Source organism: Ornithodoros turicata, chromosome 3 (assembly GCF_037126465.1).
Source record: "Ornithodoros turicata isolate Travis chromosome 3, ASM3712646v1, whole genome shotgun sequence".
NCBI lineage: Eukaryota > Metazoa > Arthropoda > Arachnida > Ixodida > Argasidae > Ornithodoros > Ornithodoros turicata.
Window position 1 is genome coordinate 72,973,581 of NC_088203.1, and position 23,434 is coordinate 72,997,014.

General features: G+C 47.1%; 1 protein-coding gene and 1 long non-coding RNA gene across 3 annotated transcripts; one reads left to right on the forward strand and one right to left on the reverse strand.

The window, feature by feature from the left end:
* Positions 1-1,948: 1,948 nt before the first annotated feature.
* LOC135387322 (uncharacterized) lies at positions 1,949-16,402 on the reverse strand. The gene is made up of 3 exons (XR_010421045.1): positions 16,164-16,402; positions 15,183-15,442; positions 1,949-2,371 (listed from the first exon to the last, which is right to left on the reverse strand). It is a non-coding gene; the product is annotated as an uncharacterized LOC135387322 (long non-coding RNA).
* LOC135387321 (uncharacterized) lies at positions 9,011-12,764 on the forward strand. 2 transcript variants are annotated; one of them, XM_064616567.1, is made up of 6 exons: positions 9,011-9,401; positions 9,465-9,580; positions 10,195-10,634; positions 10,705-10,916; positions 11,024-11,194; positions 12,456-12,764. In XM_064616567.1, exons 1-5 carry the CDS (start codon positions 9,059-9,061, stop codon positions 11,191-11,193), a joined length of 1,281 nt encoding a protein of 426 aa, XP_064472637.1. In that variant the 5' UTR covers positions 9,011-9,058; the 3' UTR covers position 11,194; positions 12,456-12,764. The 2 variants fall into 2 exon arrangements, with proteins under 2 accessions (XP_064472637.1, XP_064472639.1); XM_064616569.1 differs by having other exon boundaries at positions 12,609-12,764.
* Positions 16,403-23,434: the final 7,032 nt, after the last annotated feature.

The window sequence follows — 23,434 nt, forward strand, 5'->3', positions numbered from 1 at the left end:
GAAAAAGAGGTAGCGCGAGCCATTTGTACACTCAGGGGATAGAAAGTCCCGGTTTGACTTGAACGCCCCTCGTACATAGAGTATGGTGAACTATACATAGAGATCAGTCTTGGGGACGGACGACTTCTTCTTCTTCTAACGGGACGCTTCTTATTAGTACGATTGCAGATTTTTGTCATCGTTACCATAGTGAAACTACAGTCTCGCACCCGTTTGCTGATTCTCTCCGTGCTGCACGTGACAGGAAATGAGCAAATCTCATCCTCGGCGAAAGGGGTACTCTCTCAACTACGATGACTTTGTGAATCGTGCTTACGACGCCGTCGTACGCGCGTCGCAGGCTGCGACGTCTTAGGCGCATGCTATCGTTACTTACGATCGTGTTTGTGAATCCGACCCTTGTGCCGCAAAGCGCTTCAGCCGGCCAGCAGATCAGCACGTGTTCCAATCATCTTCGTCGCTACGAAACCTCTGACGTGGAATGTCCTCCGCTACGCTCCCGATCGCCGCGCTTTTGCTTTCGGCTCATTTCTATAGAGAAAATAGGCGATGGATATCTCAAGGCACGCGCTCGTTTCAGATTTTTAAAAGACAAAATTACTTTCAACGTCGATTATCTCCCATTCTGCTATATCACTTTTGCACGAAATACCCTGATTAAAGAGCTAATTAAGGAATGTTAGGTCATTAGTGATCTTTTAGCTACGTACTCTCTTCGAGAGGATGTCCGGCTAGTCGTATAACTCAAGTGCCTCTGTCATAGCTTTTTTATGAAAAATCTGTGAAAGATATGCTAAACATGCAGATGTAGTGCGTAATATATCGGCGGATGACTTTGCTTCATTGCATCGCGTACATCACGTCTAGCTGTCCAGATTCTTGACATTTAAGCGATGATCACCCCACAAGGTGCCTCACTGCTCTACTGGTATGTCAGTAAATGTGCCCGGAGTCATGTCAGGATAATTTATTGACGTCTACTGCTAAGGGTCTACAACAGTTATACAGGGTGTCCCACCGAAAAAGGGCCAAGGGTTAAAGAAAAAACGGAATGCTCTACACAAATGGAACCAACTGTTCGTGCTTGGCAGTTGTGTTGTCTATCCAAAATATTTTTTCATCGCCCCTTGTCAATTAATTAGCGGTAATTAATTTTCTAGCTTTTTAATTATCAGTTTTAGCTCTCAGATGTCAATGAGGAAGTTGTAGTACATGTCGAAAAATACGCAACTGAAGTGGTTCGAGGCTGCCATGGCTTGTGGTTTCGTTTTTTCCCGGGTTTAAAAATTTCTTTCAGAAGCCACGCGCACCACAGAGCGCTCCCCATAATTCAGCGCCCGCGCGCGACGATAGCAGTGCATTCTGATAAGTGTGCCGTGAAACAGGTGAAATATCTTCCTCTTGTGTGACGTGGCCAAAGGATGGACTCCAAGCGCTAACCTCAAGATGAATGTACGCCGGAGGACGCTGGTATCGTCACGCGCGGGTGCCGGATTGTGGACAGCGATCTGCGGTCCGCCCGGCATCTGAAAACAACATTTAACCCCGGGAAAAAAACGAAACCACAAGCCATAGCGACCTCAAACCACTTCAGTTGTGTCTTTTTCGACATGTACTACAACTTCCTCATTGACATCTGAGAGCTAAAACCGATAATTAAAAAGTTAGAAAATTAATTATCGCTAATTAATTGACAAGGGGCGATGAAACAATATTTTTGAATAGACCACACAACTGCCAAGCACGTACAGTTGGTTCCATTTGTGTAGAGCACTCCGTTTTCTCTTTAGCCCCTGGCCCTTTTTCGGTGGTACACCCTGTATAGAAGTTATCCATCTGCAGAGGAGAGAGACTTATGAAGTGAACGTCACGAAAAACGCAGTAAGCATGTATGGCTAAAGCAGAAATACTGTTTTGTTTGCAATCGAGGACTATGTTGCTCCCCAGTCCTTGCGTCACAGACCGACTTTGCTTCTATTACACCGAGGGATGCTCATTGGCAGAGAGTTATCGCGGTTACATGAATTTGGAGTACGCACAAGTTTACACATAATATCACACATCCGCAAATGAAGCTCTACATTGTGATTCATGCTTGGAACATGGGGCAGAGTAAGGACTATGAAGTTACTGTCTCCACTTGTGCTTGCTGGCCTGGTGAGCGCGTTGGCGGCACCTCTCTCCAACCAAAGAAATAAGCGCGAGGCCGATGCCGACTGCCCACACTGAGAAGCCGACAAGGAGATGACTGACACTCAACGGCGTCCAACGCACTTGAGTTACAGAGTTACGGGCCGTGAACAGTCGAGCTTGAGCAATCTCAAAGTGGGAATTTCGGCCGTGACATCCAGACTCGAAGTACCAGATTGTCCTGAAAAGAAAGCATATTTCAATCCAAAAGTAGTTGTGGTGATTGCTGCATCGGTCCCGCTGTCTCGTGTGGTCCAGGAAAGAATAAAACGGCCAGCTAACATAACGCTTAAAGTTGTTAATACAACAAGAAAGAAGGCAAGGATGGAGGAGCCACACCCGAAAGTATAATGAAATATTTTACTTTCAACAAGAAACTATGGGGGGGGGGACCTTAAACCATAACCAACTACTGTTATACCACGGCAACTTGCGCGCTCTAGACAGCGAGCGCGTTATCCTCTGTCGTGACAAAAGCAGTATGGTGACACGGTTTGCTAAAATCGCCTGTCAGTACTTCCCCGTCCCATATTAGCTCTGTTGCGCTTGAAAGTGTTGTGTCAATATTGTATTTGAAGGTGGACCATGTGCTGCACATGTTTATTACCGCAAAGAAATAGTCTTGCAACAGCTGGAGATTTGAGATAAACCGCGGAGTGCTGATTTTAGACGGCAGTGTCCGCTACAGTACATCAAAAGCAGCGTCACAGTGAAACTTGTTGTGTTACCTTGAGTTTTTCAACAGCGCTACCGGAGAAGACGAAGAAGATGGAGGAACGTGGGCGCGAGACTCTGAATACATTATATTTTCCTGTGCCGTCCTGTAGAGATGCGGTTTGTTTGTCTCGTAATAAAGCGTTCGATGCAACATATTGGCGGAGTCGACACCGAATCTGTGCAATGAACCTCCATCCTCCACCTGCATCCCTACCGGTTCCTGACAAACTTTCACTACCATGGAAGGAGTGGTACCCGCTATTCGAGACCTACATCACGGCCTGCGGAGGAGACACTTTCAGCAACGAACGCAAGCTCATCCTACTCAACTGCATCGGCGCCGAGGGTCAGAAGCTGTATCGCTATCTGCCTGATACCGCTACTTCGAGAGAGATACGGCTCCCCACGGCACACAAACTTCTGTTCAGTCGGATACATCGTCACGAGGTGCGCCACATCCTACTTCGACATGTACTGCGTCAGAAGGCACGGGTGCCTCGGCAATCGATTATTACACTGCGGCGGTGGCAAAGCTTAAGGCTGGCTTCATGTCAAGTATCAACAGAACCACCGAGCGCTACAAATTTCGTTCACGCGCTCAATTTCGTGACGAAAACGTGGACGAGTATATATCTGCCCTCACGTAACTTGCTTCCACTTGCAGTTTTGGCATTCTCACCAACGAAATCATCTGCGACCAACTAGTCGAGAAGACCTACAGGAAGGAGGTAAGAGATAGCCTCGTGTTAGAGCCCGAGCTGAAGTTGGATTCGGCTGTCGTTATTGCTCGACAGGTTGAACAGGGCATGCACGAATCAGACTTACTTACAGGCGCAAGCCATCCTCAAGTTTCTACTATACGAAGGAATACTCCCGCACCAGCAGCAGCCAGGTGTTAGATGTGGATCTACCAGCCAGAGAGTAAACAGTGATTCTTGCCCAGCCAAGGACAAGATTTGTCGCAGGTGTCAAAAGAAGGAACGCTTCGAGTCTGTCGCGGAGGAACAAACCAAATCTCGGACAGTTAGTCAGCTTGAAGCTCCGATATTTGCGGTCACATCCGCTACAGCTTCACCTCTCTTGTGCGAGGTCCAAGTGGATCGCGTCTGCCTCCTTGGTGCCAATTTCGATGTACACGCGGCACTTCAAACACCATCAACTCCGGACCACGCAGGTCGTGTTGAAAACCTATCCACAGGAAGCGGTTCCTGTTCACCGCATCGGTCACCTTGGCTAAGCGTTCGGAAGTCTGCATTTTCTACGTCGTCGCACCGGGCACTCCTATCCTTTGCATCGACATTATACAGGCATTGGGCATAAAAGACGAAGTCGCTCAGCAGCGATGTTTCAGAGTCGCTGACTCAAGTCAATCGTCGAGATGCAAGTAACCGTACCATATTCCACACCTCTTTTCTGACGGATTGGGACTCTCAAAAGGGTTCTCCCACAAAGTCGCAAGACCAGCTCCATTTCAACCAGTGCGTTTTCCTACCGGACCCTGGAAACAAATTGGACTCTACTTGGTTGGACCGTTTGGAAACCTAACATCAGGGTGTCGTTTCGCCATCAGAGCCGTCGACTACTACGAATGGCCTGAGCTCCCGCTCACACACAATGTCACGGCGCATACGGTCATTGAGTTTCTACGACAGTTGTTCGCAAGAGAAGGGTACCCGGACATCCTCGTTTCCGACCACGGGCATCAGTTTCAATCTCACGTTTTCAAAGCCTTTCTGAGAGAGTCATTGAACATCGGCAGTCCTCAATATACAACACTCAGTGCAACGGACAATGGAAAGATTCAATAGGGTGTTGAAGGGTTTCTTGATGCTTATCACTTCCGCACATGATGACGTACGCCATGACCTACCAGAGTTCCTCCTCATCTATCGAAGCACGCCCCATGCCACTACGCAACTTTCGCCGTCAGAACTCTTTGCACGGAAGACGAATGAAAACTAGACTGGACATCGTAGGGTTCCTATCTTTAGATGATAACGCCATAGAAGAAAAAAAGCTGCGCAGAAGAATCAAAGACTCTCAAGACCGCAGCAAGCGAAATTTCGACACGAGGAACAAGGTCAGGACGTCACAGTTCAAAGCTGGTGATTTCGGAAGGACACGACTACCAGCAAAAAAGTGCATCGGCGCTTGATTCCCCAGTGCGTATCGAAGAGACCATGGGCCCAGCGACTTACAAGACAAATGATGATCGAACGTGGAATGCCGCACGTCTCCCTCGTTCTGGCCTCGCCCCTTCAGCATCAACGGATCCCGGAATACCGCCTGCCTGGACACCATGCACTGAACCTGGCGAGAGTCAACATTTGGGTGTCTCGACCACACGGCCTCAGCGGCAGCAGCGTAACCGTCGACCTCTTCAACGGTACCCATTGTAAAGACTTGAGTTGTTGTTGACTTGTTGTTGATTTAACTTGAGGGAGTGGAGTATATATTGTGTTGCCTTGGGTTTTTCAACAACGCTACCGGAGAAGACGAAGGAGACGAAGACGATGGAGGAACGTGGGGCGCGAGGATCTGAAGACATCTGGTGCCTTGTAAAGATGCAGTATGTTTGTCTCTGAATAAAGCGTTCGATGCAACAAAACTAATTCTGACGGTTTGACAGATGTTGTTCATTGCATCACACACTCATTGTATACTCTAGTCCAGGGCTTTGATGAGAAAAAAAAATCGTTATTTTTCTACGTGCGGTAACTGACGAGATACAGACACTTGAGCACGCTCCCTGTTCGACTTCAGGCTTCTGAAGAGCGAGCGCATCGGCTATTGGTCCTCGTAAGTACATAATCTCGACGCCGGTGCTTCACTTGCGGCCATGTCTCCCGTGATTTCGGGACAGGGTGTGTCTCGATATTCGCCTTGCCAATTTTCTACGCGCCTATTACTCCGTTTAATGTAAAACTTGGAACCATGGTTCGCATCGAAGCACATAACCATTTTACTTTTTTCTTACATCAGGGGGAGCAATACTAGATAATGCTTCCAGTCAGTAGGCAGAATGCATAAAGGCATTTTGTTGTTGATGATGTGCTTGCTCACGCACAAAGTTTTCAAGTACAGGTGAAGGGCCCCTCTGCATTTAATTTGTTGGGAAAGGGGGGGGGACGGCTCCGACGGGTTGCATGAGAAACAACAACCGTTCTTCCAGTGATCATAGCTGGCCTGCAGCACGAGAGAGATGTCTTCGATCTGAACGCGCACGAGACAACCCTCAACACCACCTGAGATCCCGCAGAAGAATGAGTGACGACGTAACACGGGGTACCGGAAGGGAGTGGCTTGCTACGCTGCTCCTATAATAGCTTACCTGACGGCAGCAGATGGGGCCGCGCCGCAGAGGTGACATCGCTCCACACAAATCTTATTATGCGGGACGTTTTTGCAAATTGAATTACACAGTAATCGCAAAAAAGTTCAGCAAAAATATCTTGCATGGTCGCTCCTTATATACAGGGCGTTTCTTTTTAAACACAACACATTTTATTTTAATGGAAAGCGGAGTTGCCTTAGGACGCTTTTACTTTTGCGATTGGATTAGTCGACAGGGTTGCTACTAGAAAACCGTATTTTTTCTCAATGAAGGGACTAATTAAGATATATATTTTAGTAGAATTTTTAATTATTGACTTTAGGGAGGACATTGCAATTACGATATTAAGGCCTGAACTCCCATGGCGCGCTCGAACCACTGATGAAGCACAAGTAATCACAACGCGCGCTACAGACCTAAGTATTTTACTTCCGTCGTGTCCTGTGAACGGCAACTAATCGCCAAAGAAGCGACAGTGACGTCGATATCTCCGCCCTCAATTAACATCACAGAAAGACCTCACACGCAGTTCGGGCAAACCCTTCTTGCGGTATGTTTCACGATCTTTGTTTAATTGTTTTAGTTTTTGCATGCAAGGAGCTTTATGCATCACCGGTATATATCAGCGCCTATCGTACCGGGGAAGGGTGAGAGCCGTTCCCAAGCAGAATGAGAGGAGTGATACGAAGAGCGACTCCGAACACATGAAGGAAGAAAAGAAAGCAAAAAAGAAATGCAAAACAAAGATCGTGAAACATACTGCGATAAGGGTTTCATACATGGCGTATGACGTTTTTCTGTGACGTTAAAGCTCAGCTCCGCCGATTTTCGACTGCGACAGAATGGAGCCATGCTTGGGCTGTGCGTTCGTTTCCGCACAGGGAGCATACATGTGAAAAATTTTCACCCATTTGTTTCTAGTTTTTAAGAAAACAATTTTTAAAATTTCCCTGGCACGGCGGTCCTGTGGTCGGCAAACCCTGACCAATCACGGCTTCGTCCTGGCTTAGCCGCGCTCGTGGCTTGGCTAACGCCAAATCGTCGATGCGATGGCGGAGATCTATGGGCGAAGGTGAATGTTTTGGGTGTGTTCCGTGATAATTGCTGTCGTTAATAGCCTCAAAGATAGTTGTGCAACGACGGCCATCGTGAGCGGACATTCTGTGCCCGCACTGTGCTTCATGCTACCAACAAGACCTAACACCTAACGTGTGACATACTCGTACGCATTCTCAATAGCTTTGCCAGCGCACTATGCGCGGACTTGCTGCGCGTGCAGAAAGCACCACCAAAGCTATTGAGAACGAGAACGAGTACGTGCTCGAAGACGAAGTATTTCTTCTAAGAAACATGATAAAACGGTGCGGTGGTCCCCGATAGCTCGTGACAGCTATTTCAGCACGATACGGCGGCCATGACGGAGTGTAAACACAAACTGGTTGCCAGGCAGAGCTGGCTAGGTGTGGCTATCCAATCCGCGCAGTTCCATGTATGACGTCACAAGTGGAACCGCCGCCCGGTAGTTTTTCTCACATTTCTCACGAAGGAGTATGGAAATTTGGAAAGCAATGTGCGTTTATGAATGAAGTTGGGACCACGGTTCTGAATATCACAACGTCTTCATACATTCGGAACAGCAGCGGAGATATGAACGTCGCTGACGCTCTTTTGCCGACCACTTAAGGTGTTGTCACACTGGACCGACAGCCGACAAAATTTGTATGCCGACATCGAAAGACACGGTGTCCTTGCACCTGTCACACTGCACAGACCAAAGACGGGCGACGCGTCTGTCTGTCTGCCGGCCGTCACGGGTGGACGCTGTCGGCGCCCGTCGCTGACAAACATGCCTGTCACACTGAACGACAGCCACATCAGTCCTCCTCAGGTACCCAGGACGCGGCTGTAGAGTATGTACCACTGCGCCCATACACCATGTTGCAAGCCCATTGGCCTAGACTGTGCGCGCGCTCCGATTGGTCGAGAACGTTTTGAAACCGCATTTTGTGGCGCGCATGTGCGTACAGCGTCCCGGCCGTTTCAGCATAGTTTCGAAATAGCGTGGCCGGTATGTCGTCCTCCTGTGTTCGGTGGTGTCAATCGACAGAACAGTTTGCAGAAATATGTTCGCGGGTTTATTGGTTCGTCCTTGTGAGTCTACGCGTGTTGTGCTGTTTCTGGACACAACTGTTATCCCACGAACAATTTGTCAACTGCGGTACCGGAGTGCTTCATGAGTTGTAGCCTGAAGAACAAGTTCGAGCGCCGTTGGACTTCGAGGACTGTCAACAAAGACAGCATTACGTGCCACACAAGCGCTTTTCGCTTCGCTATAACGGATGCACCGCAGGCAGCGAAAGAAGATACTCATCATGAAATGGTACGCACTCATGAGACTGGCTCGGTATTAGGAGTTGAACGGTGTGTTCGTTCTGCTTCATGTTCCAACTTTGTCCCAGTGTGTCAGCAACGCAGTGGGCTTTGTACGCACAGTGCACCCATGTATCATATCTTTGAATTAGTGCTTTGTATCAAATAAATCTTTATTTTACCCCAAAATCGCTTTAGTTATTTTGAATACCGAGTAACGGCGGCAGGCCTGAAATCCAGTAGAAGTCGATGGTAGCCAGGACCGACCGAAAAGCCAGCCAGACATGGAGGCTCCTGATTGGCCGACTGGTTGTGCATAATATCCACCACGTCGCAATTTGATTGGTCGTGTGCCCAGTGTTGTGTGAATTATCTCAAACTATGGGCTCTATGGGGAGCTGTTGGAGCCTGGCCACATCGCTACTGCCGCCACCACTTTGTTCGAAGATGGCGTCCTGCACTAAGCAGAAGCGTATGGGAATGTGCGCCGTGGCGTTATATCTTGCGCTCGACTCGGACGACGACGATGGAACTGGTAAAAAGCCACGATCATTGTGGAGTAGGAAGTGGCTCCTGCGACGAAAAAGCATGGGATGCTACGAGAATCTCATGCGAGAGCTCGCGCTTGAGGACTCGGAAGGGTACCGCCGCTGGATTCGCATGGACACAGCAACTTTTGAGGATCTTTTGGGGAAAGTGCGGCCCCTCATCGTCAAGCAGGACACGAATTTCAGGGAGGCAATTGATGCGGGCGAGCGCCTAGCAGTGACGCTGCGCTACTTGGCAACAGGTAATCTGTTCACTGCGTACAGCACTAGGATCCAAATGCAAACTGATCTTATCTGAATTACAGGAGACAGCATGATGTCCCTGCAGTACGCGTTCAGGATGGCGCACAATACCATATCAAATATCGTGGCGGAGGTAACTGTTACAATATATGAGGTTTTGAAAGAAGACTTCGTCAAGGTAAGTCATTTCAACACTTATTAAATTCCTGGTCCTGTCCAAAAGTAGCACGAAATGGCTTGTTGGCTTTCTGTACTGTCTAGTGCTAAATGAAATTTTCAACTCGGTATCGCAGTGCATACAGGGTGTTCGTTTTTGTGCTTTACATAATTTTTCTATAAAAAAAGCTATGAGAGCAACAAAGATGTCGTTTTTGCAATTGAATTGTACGGCCAGGCAGACATCCTCTGGGATATATGTGACTGCAAGATGACTTAATTACCAAAAATCCATTCATTAACCCTTCAATTAGGAACTTTTCGGTAAAAGCGAGATGGTTGAATGGGAGTCGATCATCGTTTAATTCCGAATGGCTTTCAGTGAGGATAGTCTCTTCATTCTGCTATCCTGCCTTAGCCCGAAATCCCCCAACTAAATAGTTAATTATTGAACTTTAGGAAATTAGACATCCTGTAATTACATACTTTCTTTTAGAGGATGTCCGCCTGGCCGTCTAATTCAATTGCAGCAATGATATCTGTGGGGCTGTCATAGCTTTTTATAAAAATTCTGTAAAGCATAAAAATAAACAGCCTGCATAAAAATCATTTCCCTGTGTGCCGTCTTCATTTCAGGTTCCTGCGACACCATGTGAATGGAAGGCCGTGGCAGACCAGTTCAGTGCACTGTGGCAGTTTCCACACTGTATTGGTGCACTGGACGGTAAGCACGTGGTCATCATGCCTCCCCCCAAGACAGGAGCCATGTACCGCAACTACAAAGGCACTTTCAGTGTCGTGCTCATGGCCCTTGTAGGTGCAGAACTGAACTTTTTGTATGTCGACATTGGACGGAACGGCAGGATGAATGACAGTGGAGTGTGGAATTCCTGCAGCCTAAGGGCAAAACTGGAAAGTTCCCCTTCAGTCCTCCCTCAACCCCAAGCCTTGCCGCACTCTTCCATGTCAGCCCCTTATGTAATTGTGGGCGACGAGGGCTTTGGGTTAAAGAATTATTTGATGAGGCCATATCCTGCAAGGGAGCTGAGCACAGACGCCAGGATCTTCAACTACAGGTACTTCCATACATATTTATATAGCTGTTAACACCAGGAACTGCTTAACAAAAAAATTGTTCGTCATTAGGCTATCTAGGGCACGCCGTACGGCTGAAAACGCCTTCGGAGTCTTGTGCAGCAGATGGCAGATCTTCCGGGCTCCTCTGCGCCACTCTCCAGAAAGAGCCACCGCAATCATCAAGGCCACCATAGCTCTGCACAATTACCTCCAAACGCAGAGGACTACACGACCGCTCTACCTGCCGCCAGAGATAGTAGATGTGGAAGATATTTGCACAGGTACGTGTGCCACATTGTTCCAGTTCGTAAATGGCTTCAGTGTAGCAGATTCTTTATTTTCATTGACACGTGTAGCCAGAGTGTAACAATCTGTCAAACATCTGCAGGCACCGTTCGTCCGGGCTCATGGAGACAAGCCGTAAGCAACCATGGAGCCATGCGACCCTTGCCACGACCTGGAGGGAACTGTTCCAACAGTGCGAAAGCTGTCAGGGAACTGTATACACAGTACTTCAGCAATGAAGGACAAGTAGGCTGGCAGTGGAAAATGATCTAAGGTAACTGAGGAACCTCATTTGCATCACATTGCGTGGGAAACATTCACTGAACACTCTGGATGTTCTGGGACGAACCTACAAATTAATGAAATATCACTTCTGATAAAAGCGAAAGTACACGCGTTTTCACAGACAAGATGTGCTTGTTTGTGATGAAGTCGTGCACTAGTGGCATAGGAAGGGGGGGGGAGGATTTGGGGGGCTTCAAACTGCTCCCATTTTGGTAGAGGCAGTTGGCCACACAGAAAAACCTCTGTGACAAGAGACTATTGATAAGGATTCTGCGTCTTCTTCAAAACAAAATGTATTTTAAAAAAAAGTATGCAATAGAATGCAATGCAGTAGAAAATTCTTGTATGCTTCACAAGCTGCTACAGCATTGTCCAAGCTTAAAGTATGAGGTTGGGATTTCTTCTGGCCGACTTGCGACATGATGAAATGTAAACATTTTGTGCATTGACAACTTTTGACGATAAAACGACATAATCTCATGTCACTAGACAGCTATATTTATTCGCCAACGTACTCAAGCTTATTAATTCTGGTCAACATGAAATAACCTCAATACTCTTACATTGTAGGATATATACATGAACATTCCAACTGTCTGAAGCAAACTTATGCACCATGACTTATATAGGGTGTCCCAAAAAATGTGTTATTCAATTATACTTTAAAAAACTACGCCACCTAAAGCGTAGTCAACAGCATTCGTTCTTACGTTTGTTGCTGCCTCGTGATGTTAATGTCGTCAAACCTAATTTTTATTCTGTCAGCTTTTGCTTGGCAAGTACTCGAGTTCAGTTTATAATACTGACATAATAAAACTTGAGTTAGCTGACATTCATATCAGGAGGAGGTAGATACATGTAACAAATGCCGTTGACTACGTGGTTCTTGATGGCGGAGTTTTTTTAATTGTAATTGAATTGCACATTTTCTGTATTGCACTTTGCCAGCAGGCTGCCTCAACATCACACTGTTAACATGACTAGAAAAAGAAATGTGACATCGACCTGATGTGATGATATTAATACAGAAAATGCATTGCTTCGTGCCTGTGTGTGCAAGGCATCCGACGCTTAATCTGTTGGCTCCAAAATATCTATCGTTTGTGCATGCAAAGCACTCAACGATACAGAGTATTTGATAGCTGCTTGGTAGGAGAGAAACATAGTCATCTGCCTGTGTGGCCCCTCTGGTACTGCCCTTACACAGTTCGCCATCATGACTCCAAATGCGTCACATTCATCTGCCGCAGGTGATGCAGCCACACTAGACATACTACTGACTGCAGCTTTGAGAAGTTCCAGTTTTGCGGCCTGGCAATTGTCCACTGTTCGCTGCTTTTTACGGCTGCTCCCAGGTCCATCTACTGCACCGCCTGTGCTGACACTCTCCTCTTGCTGTGCAGGCCCGTCTTCACTAGTCTCACAGATGCTGGTGCCCTCTCCTTCATCTTCAGGAAAAGTGACTGTGCTCTGTGAGGACTGTGCATCCTGCCAACAGAATGGGTTGCAGTATATGAGTTGTATATATGTATGATGTTACGAAAAAGAAGCCCATATTGATTGTGGATATTGAACGGTAATAGTACTATATAGATAGGGTTCCGCATTTTTGGTTTTAATTGAAAAACACCGAAAAACATACGCCAGGTAAATTTTCCCTCATTCGGTTTTAATCAAAGACACTGAATACAGGGGGACATACCAGGACATGACAGAGATAAATTGCTGTACATGCCCAGCAAGTTGTTGATGCAGATCAGAAAACTATACAGAAATACGATGGTTGTGAAAAATGTCCGTCTACTTTTTTGTTAGCCGCAAAATGCCACCGCAGCGAACGCCATGTTGAATAAGCATAGTGCGTTAACTACACTGTGTATCTATTCGCCGATAACTGTCGGGAAAACCATGTACACGCCAGGAAAAACATAGAAAAACGACGATTTCGTGAAAATCTATAAACATCGAAAAATCGACTCCGAATCTGCCTAAAAATAAAAACCGAAAACACGGAACCTTATATACAACATGTACACTGTGTGAATAAATCCTATTGCTGTACTGCATTTATTTGAATGGTATTTTTTCATTTGGACACATAAAATGGAAATCGCTCATCAATTAAAGCCTCATCTTGCTGTTCTCACTTCAACTTCTGGTGTAAGAATCAGGTTCAACTCGCTTTGTCTCTCTTTGCATGCCGAGGTGAGGAAGAGTAGGTCTTTGTAATGGATCCACTTTGGTCTGTACACATCGTCTGCCCCTGCACCTGACCTGCACGACTCCTTCACTTTTCTCTGCTCCCTGCTGAATGCAGAGCGAAGGTTGCCCCACTTTGTTTTCACTGCTGTAACTGTAAGACACGATGCGTGTATTATACATTAAGAGAGCATATCTGTTACATGACACTGTTGCACACCAGCATTTATTTTTGTTTAACTCAGTGCAATCCCATACAACCCATACAGACTGGTCTAGGTTCAGATGCATATTACAGTCCCAGACACTGTGGAACTAAACTGATAAGTGTAGAAAGCTGCGATCTGTACAAAATCTGTGTAAAAATCTAATAAATTTGCTGTGCATCTGACCAAGCATGAAGGCAGCCGCCGGCAGTTTAGCGAAACCACAGTTGCTCAACATTTATGAACATCAATTGTCCACCTGAGGTACGCCACAATAGAAGAAAAAGTTTGAATAAAAGGACATCATACAAAGCAACAGAAATGTTGTATTTCACAACACTAGGACAGGGTGTGTGCATATAAACTCAAGTGGCATTTGCACACGTATCTGAAAGCTACTGGAGTTTACCTGCACACAAGTATCATGGACTCAAAGCATCTGAAATTAGTTCGCGTTCTTAACAAATGTCAGCGACGTGCCCAGAGTCAACCTTCATCGTCAAAATAGCGCATCGCACAAGCAGCAAACATTTTCTTGACGCTTAAATACCAAATGTTAACATTCCACAAAACGAAAATAAAGCGAAGTAAGTTGCGTCTTACCGCTACGTCCGAGACGCTCTGCTACCTCTCCATACGCCTTTTCTTTTAGCTCCTTCCGGTGATAGCAGGGATGCTGAACGTTCCAGAGTAACGTCTTTGTTTCCATTGTAGATATCAACGTTTTCTCATCTTCCGTTGTGAACTCCATAGTTGAGGGGCAACACGACGCGCGCAGCGAAAGGCGAAAGCTTTCCAAAAGACAACGGTCTTCGCGAACACACCTCCGTCAGAGGCGCTGATTGTTTAAATAATAATCGCAACACCCACAACATGGATTTTTCAAAAAATATTATCCTTTCGCGCAGTGAATGTCGTATGTCGGTCATCGTATTTTTGAGCAACGATCAAACTGCTGTTGACATGTCGTCAGACACTGTCTGCCTGCCGATTTTGTTATCGAAATCTGTCACACTGAAACGACATTTTGTCGACTAGCGTCTGCCGCTGTCCGTCGGCGCAGTGTGACAGGTGTGCTTGGCAATACAATGTATGGTGACAACGTCTGTCTTCCGTTGGCGTCGGCGCCGTGTCAGTGTCGGTGTCGTGTCGGTCCAGTGTGACAGCACCTTAACGGTTTACAGTACACGACAGCGGTCAAATACTTAGGTCCGTAGCGCGTGCTGTGATTACTTTTGTGCTTCATCAGTAACTCGAGCACGTCATGTGGAGTGGACATCAGGCATTTATATTGCAATTGTAATGTGCTCCCTAAAGTCAGCAATTAAAAAGTTGATTAACATATATCTGTTAATTAGTCCCCTAACTAAGAAAAAATACGGTTTCCTAGTAGCAGCCAAGTTGAGCAATACAATGACAAAAGCAAAAGCGTATTAAGGCGACTCCCCTTTTTACGAAAATTTGTTGCAGGTAAAAAGAAACACCCTGCATATGTTTAATTAATGAACGAGGTGTTTCAGCAATTAGACATGTCATTTCACTGCTTGTTCAATACGAAACAGGGTGTCTTACAGTTTAGCGAGGTAGTCTTTGTATATTGCATTCTTTGGTATTGTGAATCCAACAGCCTGTTCTCCCAGAAGCCGTTCGGAGGACTTATGAAATCTAAATGGGTTCGTAGCAGCCATAATCTCTATGTCCCTGGTCCTGAAAAAGCCCACTCCAGACCCGTCGAGAACTTTCAACATGCAGTGGAGGGTAGCGTCCATTACGTAAGGAGTCCAGTCCGGCACGGCATCTCTGACAGCTCGCAAAGCATCACTTTCAGGCTCCTGGAAAATATATTCATAGTTTTTACTGTTGTGTAACTGAAATGGAGCTGAAGGAAGGTGACAGAAGGTGAAAGCTTCGACAAAGTGCATAAAGGGCGTGTCACATTGGTGCAACAGGACAGGACACGACAGGACGCGGCAGCCGGAAGTTCAGTGTCCTGTCGTGTCGAATATCAGGCCACACCGGCGAGACACGTCAGCTCCAAACACGACATCATTCCGCGACAAGTTGAGTCGCCTGCAGTTTACAACACCTCTCGGCAGGTGTCTTGTCGTGTCGCGAGTCACACTGGATGGCTGGACTCGGGCAGTCGACAGACACCGAATGTAAATGGCGGAGGCAGAGGAGTACGCTGCTTTTGCCGCGCTTTCAGTTTATCATGCTGTTGACAGCAATGACGACGAGCTTGTCCGCAAGCGAACTTCGTCACGACCGGCTGCTGCGCCGCAAGCGTCTCGGTTATTATGAGAATCTGTTGCGTGAGTTTGCACTGGAAGATCGCAAGGGATATCGGCAATGAATTCGAATGGACACCTCGTCGTTCGAAGAGCTCCTGTGCCGTGTGCGTCCCCATATCACAAAGAACGACACGAACTTCAAAGAAGAAATCGATGCTGGCGAGCGGCTTGCGATAACACTTCGCTACCTCACCGAAGGTGACGCACGAGTCCGCTTTTACCTAAGAAGGATATGAAATAAATATGTGAAATGCGAGCTTACCGCATACAATTACCTCGTGCTCTGTGATTTTAAACAGTGTCTCTAATGTCTCGTATAGGATCAAGCTGGTCGGTGATACAGTTCCAGTTTCGTGTGGCCCGTAACACCATCTCAAACATCGTGAATCAAGTGTGCGCTGCCACCTACAAGGTGCTCAAGGACGACTATGTAAAGGTAGTTTCTTTTTTGTAGCAAGTAGCAAAAACGCTGCAAAGTATTACAAAACGGACAGAGCTAGACGAAACAGTAACGTGCGCCACTAACAACTTTAATGCAATGAAGAAAAGAACACACACTAGCGCCGGGTCAACCACAGCTCACCCTGGTGGGCACGCCCACCTCACTATCTCTTAGCGAGACCAAAACGCGTGCAACATATCTAGCTCCCTCCCGCTCAGTGCAACGAAAGGCTGACACACACCGCTCGCTACCAAGTCGCCAGATATGATAAGCTTCTATCACTTCCCTCTTCAACCTATCTCTCGCCCTATCCAAAATGGTCGTGTCACCGAACAACGGTTTGCATTTGCAGGCGCTGCAGTGGGCAGCTAGGTGGCCGCAGATAAGCTCTAGGGAGCTTTTAGGGAGAGAGGTGTGAAGCTCCTGCAGTCAGACAAGACCGGTGCCTTTGTGATCATGGAGGAAGCGGAGTACAACGAAAAGGCTAATGTTGCTCTGCAGAAGAATTTTGTGCGTAGGGCTGATGCAGATCGCAGTGCAAGGGGCGCCAAGACTGCCGCGGTCAGGCTCTGCACGGATCTGGGGCTTAAGAAGCTTTCTGCTAGGATTAAGGAGTCAGAGGGCCTGGCGCGTAGGCCGTTTTTCACTGTGAAGACTAATAAGGAAGGTCTTTCCTTTTAGAACGATCGTTGAGGATAAGGGCTCCTGGCAGAGGGGCCTGGCGGTTTTTCTTCAAGGGATACTGTAGCTGCTGCCGGTTGACGACCCTTTTAGCGTCCATACATCGGATGAGGTTGTGGCGTTTATGTCAACGAGCCAACGGTCATGTGCTTCTCTATCGACGTTGTGGACCATTTTTACAGCGTGCCACAAGGCGAGATCATCAGAGGTGTGGAACATTGTATCGACTCATATGGTTCAGTGAGATTCATGAATGACTGTGCTTTGAGCGTGAGTGGTTTTGTGACTCTTTTACGAACATACTTGGACTCTTTGTTTGTGGTGCACGGGGATGAAGTGTACACTCAGAGGGATGGGATCTGCATAGGTTCAAATATAGCTCCTGTGCTTTGCGACATGATGCTAGCTATGGGAGACAGGAGGCTGGCTGCCGCATTGGGGTCAGCGGGGGCCCCCTTAGAAGTCGGCCCAGGACGCACATTCCCCCAGGGCGTGAGTCGTGACGTTGCCCACATACGTGAGGCCGACAACGGCAAGCCCTATCACCACCACCACCACCACCACCACTGAGGAAGATTGACGTCGTGTTGGCAAAGAGTTCTGGAATGTGTAGCAGTTCCCCAATTGCTTGGGAGCCCTTGACGGAAAGCACATGCCCATTTCTCCTCCGCCACGTTCTGGATCCTTGTTTCGCAATTACAAGGCTACATTTAGCACTGTGCTGGTGGCACTCGCAGGCCTCAAGTTCCTTTATGTGGACGTTGGCAGAAATGGACGCATGCACGATAGCGGAATTTGGAACGCATATCGGCTCAAAAACACCTTGATGATGGCAAAGTTAGTGTTCCCGCTCCGAGTCCACAGCCCAGATCTTACAAAGAGGCGCCTTATGTCGTGGTAGGTGATGAGGTATTTGGCCTAAAGCCGCATTTGATGAGGCCATTTCCTTCCTGTGACTTTGACGTGAAGAAGAGAGTTTACAACTACCGGTAATAATTTGCCTTATACTTACAATACCTGTCATCAAATTGCATTGAACAATTAATGCAGCGGCATATTTGTCGTGCTGTTCAACTTTGGCCTATGTATGCTCATCCAAACGGACAACTGGTGTAAGCTGCTTTCTCAGTGTAAACTTATTGTGCAGTCTCTCGTGGGCACGGCAGATAGTGGAGAACGCTTTTGGGGTATTGGTCAATCGCTGGAAAATATTCCAGCGCCCACTCCGTCACACCCCGAAGAGGGCCACGAGGATTTGCTTGCCGCTGTCGCTCTCTACAACTTTCTGTGGTGCAGGAATAGATCACGCGTTCTATACACTTCACCAGAAACCCTCGATGTAGAGGACGTTGTGACAGGTACAGATCTTCCCCAAGGCTGCATATGAATGTTGCTGGATGGCATGGTTTCTCAGAAAGTTGTAATCAAAGGACTGTATAAGAGGAGTTGGTACAGGTCAATAGGGGCACTGCAGCAAGAGACGCGACCCGTCAGAGCTTCATTAAGAACTGCGCCCTAAACACAACGAGAAATACTATATACGCTGCTTTACCCACAGTACTCGTGGGTGAAACTATTCCATGAGCCGAACTCAAAAACCTAGTTTTTAAAGGCTTTTTTTTCTAGTTTATAGTGCCTATAACACAATTTTCGGTGCATAGATGGATATTTTTGGTGCCTATTATGGGCGCCTAAGACAAGCATTTTCAGTTAAAAAAATCCAGGCTCTAGTTATTATATCTCCGGTCAGAGTTCATAATCTGGCAATCATAATGAGTAGGTGCCTCATTATACTTGCGTGGAACAGCTTTTTCACATGAGTTATTTTGCAGAATTCAAGGTTTTGAGCAAAGCATTTTAGAACTCCTTGTTGACATGAAAAATTCCATGAAAACTCTTGGAAGGCTTGTACAAGACATCACGAACTACATGAGGCCAGAGAATGAGGACAGGCCCAGCACTCGTCCAAAGTTTCCCCTTTGCGCTTATGAAGAACTTATACGACTTTATTGCCAGCTTGGTGAATTGTGAACTGAGACACAATCTGTTTAGTGTTCATGTCTTTGCAAGTGTGCTTCCTGCAGCACATGGATGTTCATTGCATCTAAAGTATCTGGATCCGATTGGCAACATATTTCAAGAGGTGTCTGCATCCGGTCGTCTGTCCGCATTATAAACAACAACAACTGTATTACGGGCTGATGGCCTAGATGATGAATGCTGCCCGCATCATAGTTTTCTTTCTTAAAGGAGCATGGAAATGATCGGAATAAAATATGACGAAAGAAGTAGAAATTACGATTCGGAGCCCTGTGATACATACTCGCACAAAAAGTTTGAGCGTAGCGCGCAATCCTGGCGCGCGAGGGAGCTTTGAATCTCGCGGCAGAAAGAATTTGGCTGCCAGCTGCTGACGTCATATGGCCGCGCCGTCTTTTTCTTTCTTTTTTGCGATTTCACCGGCGTCGCGGCGCCGGCAAGCCGACCAAGCAGGAAGCGTTATTGTTCATCGGACGTCGTGGAAAGGACAGGCGATGAACTGAACACTCTTCAGGCGACACGTCGGCTCTTCTTGACAAAACGTTTTATGGAGTTGGAGCCTAAGCTCCGCCAACGTCGATTTCGCCACACGAATGTACCGGAGACGGGTAAGGGATGCTGCTAAGTGTGAACAAACATTCGGATTCAAATATAGTGATTCTTGGTTACAAATGCATAGTCATGAAGACGCAGCGCAGTGACCAGTGTTTTCATTTGAAGAGGTCGTCGACCATCATGACTTCTCCGTGTTGTGGTCAACACTATGGGCTGTGAACCGCATGGACACTGGCATCTCCGAGGCGAAAGAGCGGACCGATGAATGCATAGCTGTGTAACATTGCGCTTACCATATCTTACTGATACCATGAGCGCAACGTCTCCACATGCACAACAACATGGATACCAAAATAAAGTCAGCAGAGTTCATCTGCTAGCAATCTGTGGGAAACCCCAAAACACATGGCCAAATAAGCGTTTTCTTTTTTGAATGGTCATATGCAGTATACCCAACGGTGGCACATAGAATAAATCTCCAACTGACAGGAATCTATTTAGTCGTATCATATATATGCTGCACACACAGGCTGTTCACTAATTAACGACACCCCAGCGCAATCGGAACAGAAACCACAACCGCGTACGATCCACCTCAATCCCGGGCCGTCACGGCAACACAGAGGCCTGGCCACACACAAATAAATAGCAACAGCGTCTCAGTCGGTAAGTCGCCACGCTTCCGGAGCTAGCAGACGATTCTGGCGGGGAGCGGACGCTTCCGGCAGCAAATGAAGTACTCGGCAGGGAAGGGTAACGGTAATGGTAGCGGACACAGAAACGGTATATTACCGAAATTGGAGATGATAACGGAAACGGAAACGCATACCACGGTCCTTCGTTACCGGAAACAGAAACGGAAACGAATTTATCGTCCGGTATTGAATTCGGGTAACGGCTATTCCTGTTGTGCGATGACATTTGAGTGACTTTTCATTTTTTGCTTTTGTATTTGGATGACTCCATTCCCTGTAATGCTCTAAATACTACACGAGAGCATGGAAAGAAAGCACAAATTGGATCTCGAGGGTGCATCCCTCACTTACCACGCCCCAGTCCTCATAACTCCATGACATCAACACATGACTATACTCCACCATAGCACGAGGATTCCACCCTATGATTTTCAGATACGCATTTTCTACTGTTTTTCTTTTCACTGTGGCCATGGCAGTATTATTTACTATTGAGAGCGTGCGCCGTTATGAATGAGACATTGTATGAAAGTTACGCCCGTCTTGAGTTGGTGGACTCCGAGTGACTGAGGATTGAAAACATGTTTCTCATTTCCATATATATATATATATATATATATATATATATATATATATATATATTTTATCTTGCAAGATGTGCGTATCCCAACGACGTAAAATTACTTCTGTAGTGTGTACGCGTGACACCGAAGCAACACCTGGGCAAATCACGGTGCTGATAGAGCCGGACGGGCTGTCCTCCCGCAGCTCTGTAACAACCGTTCCATTACCGGAAACAGTAACGGAAACGAAATTGAAAGCCCGGTATCAAAAACGGATAACGGAAACGAAAATATAGCAGTAACGAAAATGGAAACGGTAACCAAAATACGTCCGTTATCCTTCCCTGGTACTCGGCCACCTGATGTCACCACGCGCAAGACTCGGCTTGGGGAGACTGCCACGGCGAGTAGTATATTATCAGCTCAGCTGGCCCACAACTCACACAGTGGCCTGGATGGATTAATGAGCAATTAGAGCAATTTGGGACACCCTACAGTAATTAGGATCATTCTGTAAGTCATTACACTAATTGGGGAGCATCCAGGACGTGTCCAGACCACTGTGTGAGTTGTGGGCCCGTTGAGCTGCTAAAAAAAGAAAATAGGTAGAAAATAAAATAAATAGATAGAAATAGAGTGGAGAGAAACAATTTATTCGAAAATCGACGATGCCGCGGCGAAGAAACCGCTCCGGGGTGACCAGCGGCAGCCATGTTGGTAGTTGGCACCCAGCAGTTGCAGAGATCGACGACAGGTGGCCACTTAGTTGCAAGGCATCACACCAGATGGCGCCACCATCACAGCTCTAGACAAGAAAGACAGAGAACAAGATACTAGCGGCAGGTAAAAATGGCAGCACTGCTAAACAAGTCTAGGCATGCGAGAGAAAAGGTCTAACCGCTACTGCTAAAACAGCACGGAGAAAACAGTACACATCGGGGAAAAAGGCTTACAGGGGCGATCGCTTAGCCTAACCACAGCGTCACAACACTATGCAGCTAACACAAGGCGGGAACCACTGGGCACACATCGCTAAACATGCGTCAACACGAACAAAAGACTTGCTTACCGCAAAACAAGTCTAAGCATGCGAGAAAAGGCTTAACACGAGCGCGGTCAAATCACTCGTTGGTCACCGCTAAACACGGCAAACATGCGAGAAAAGGAGCGCGTCAAATCACTCACCTAGCGGCGACGGGTGGCTTCTGAGTTTCGGTTTCACTCTCGTTTCTTTGCGCGCGCGTTTATCTGTATAAAGGCAGCGCGCACCGCGCTCGTGTCATCAATACGTGAAGATGTTCAGCTACTACTCCTTACAAAATTGTTCCCGCACCCACGCTTCTTGGGAAGAAGTGGAGAAGGAATGTTTCAGCAGCGAAAGTCCCCGCAACGAGCTCGTCATCACTGCTTTTCGCTACGTGATAGACATGGTAGGCTTTTGCAATATAGGAGAGATCTCGCCAGGGCCGCTGCAGGAGATGGTGCGTCGGATCTACACCCGTTACAAGAACGTCTGCATAACAGTTCCGGACGGACCCCTGGGACTGATGAGCGAATTTGTGAGTCTGGCCAACTCAGAATTCAACTACATCGCTGCAGACATCGTGGACCTTCTCGCTCGTGCCATCGCTCATATTAAGCATGCCCTGCGGAAGCAGCGACATTTGCAAGCAGTCTACATCGTCAACTTTGTTACCGATTTATCGAAATACCGCTTGGTAATCGACATGCAACGCATTAAACAGTCCGAATAACTTTGACGAGCATGTTTTCTTTCACTGAAACATCTTTATTGAATACAAACAAAGGAGTTGGACGATAGATGCCTGCACCCTCCCTAACTTCTCTGATCTCACGAACAGAACGAGATGATCAGACGTGCCAGAAAAGGGGAATCTTCATCGTGCCGACGTCATTGCGCGGGTCACGGTACCAGCACGATGACGGTATGGTCATTCTTTTCGTACACCCATTCCGCTACCACACTGCCACGATGACCCGTGCTTCTCCTGTCTGCGGGAGAGAGAGAGGGAAGCATATCTCAAATACAACGTTTATTCTCGATTATACGCGTGTGCACGAAGGCCTTGCTCTTTGTTCCACTGTCACTCGATCCCTGACGACGACGCTCTCGGGCTCTCTCCCGGGTTTTCCGATGCTGCACAAAGAAAGAGTACTATCGTAATCCTGTACGCGTCAAATCGTCATCACAGCCTACCGTATTCGCAGCTTCCGTAAGGGAAGGAATGTACGGCATCCACGAGATAGCGCTTGTCGTTGTAGGGGACCAAGCTCTTTTTGAGTCTCGAAATTGTGTACATTGTTTGCTTTACACTCTGGATGGTGCACTGCCTCTGAGAGACCGTCTTTTCATTGAACAGAGAATCTCGGTACACTTCGTGCAATAAATGTTTCCTCACCACGTCTTTCTTAACTCCTTTCACTCTCCGGATCTGTTTGTGTGACCCAGCCAAGAGAATGCTGTACATTTTCGCTCGGATGGCGACGACTTCCTGAATAACACCACCTCCCGTCTCGTCTTTGAAGTACCCCATCT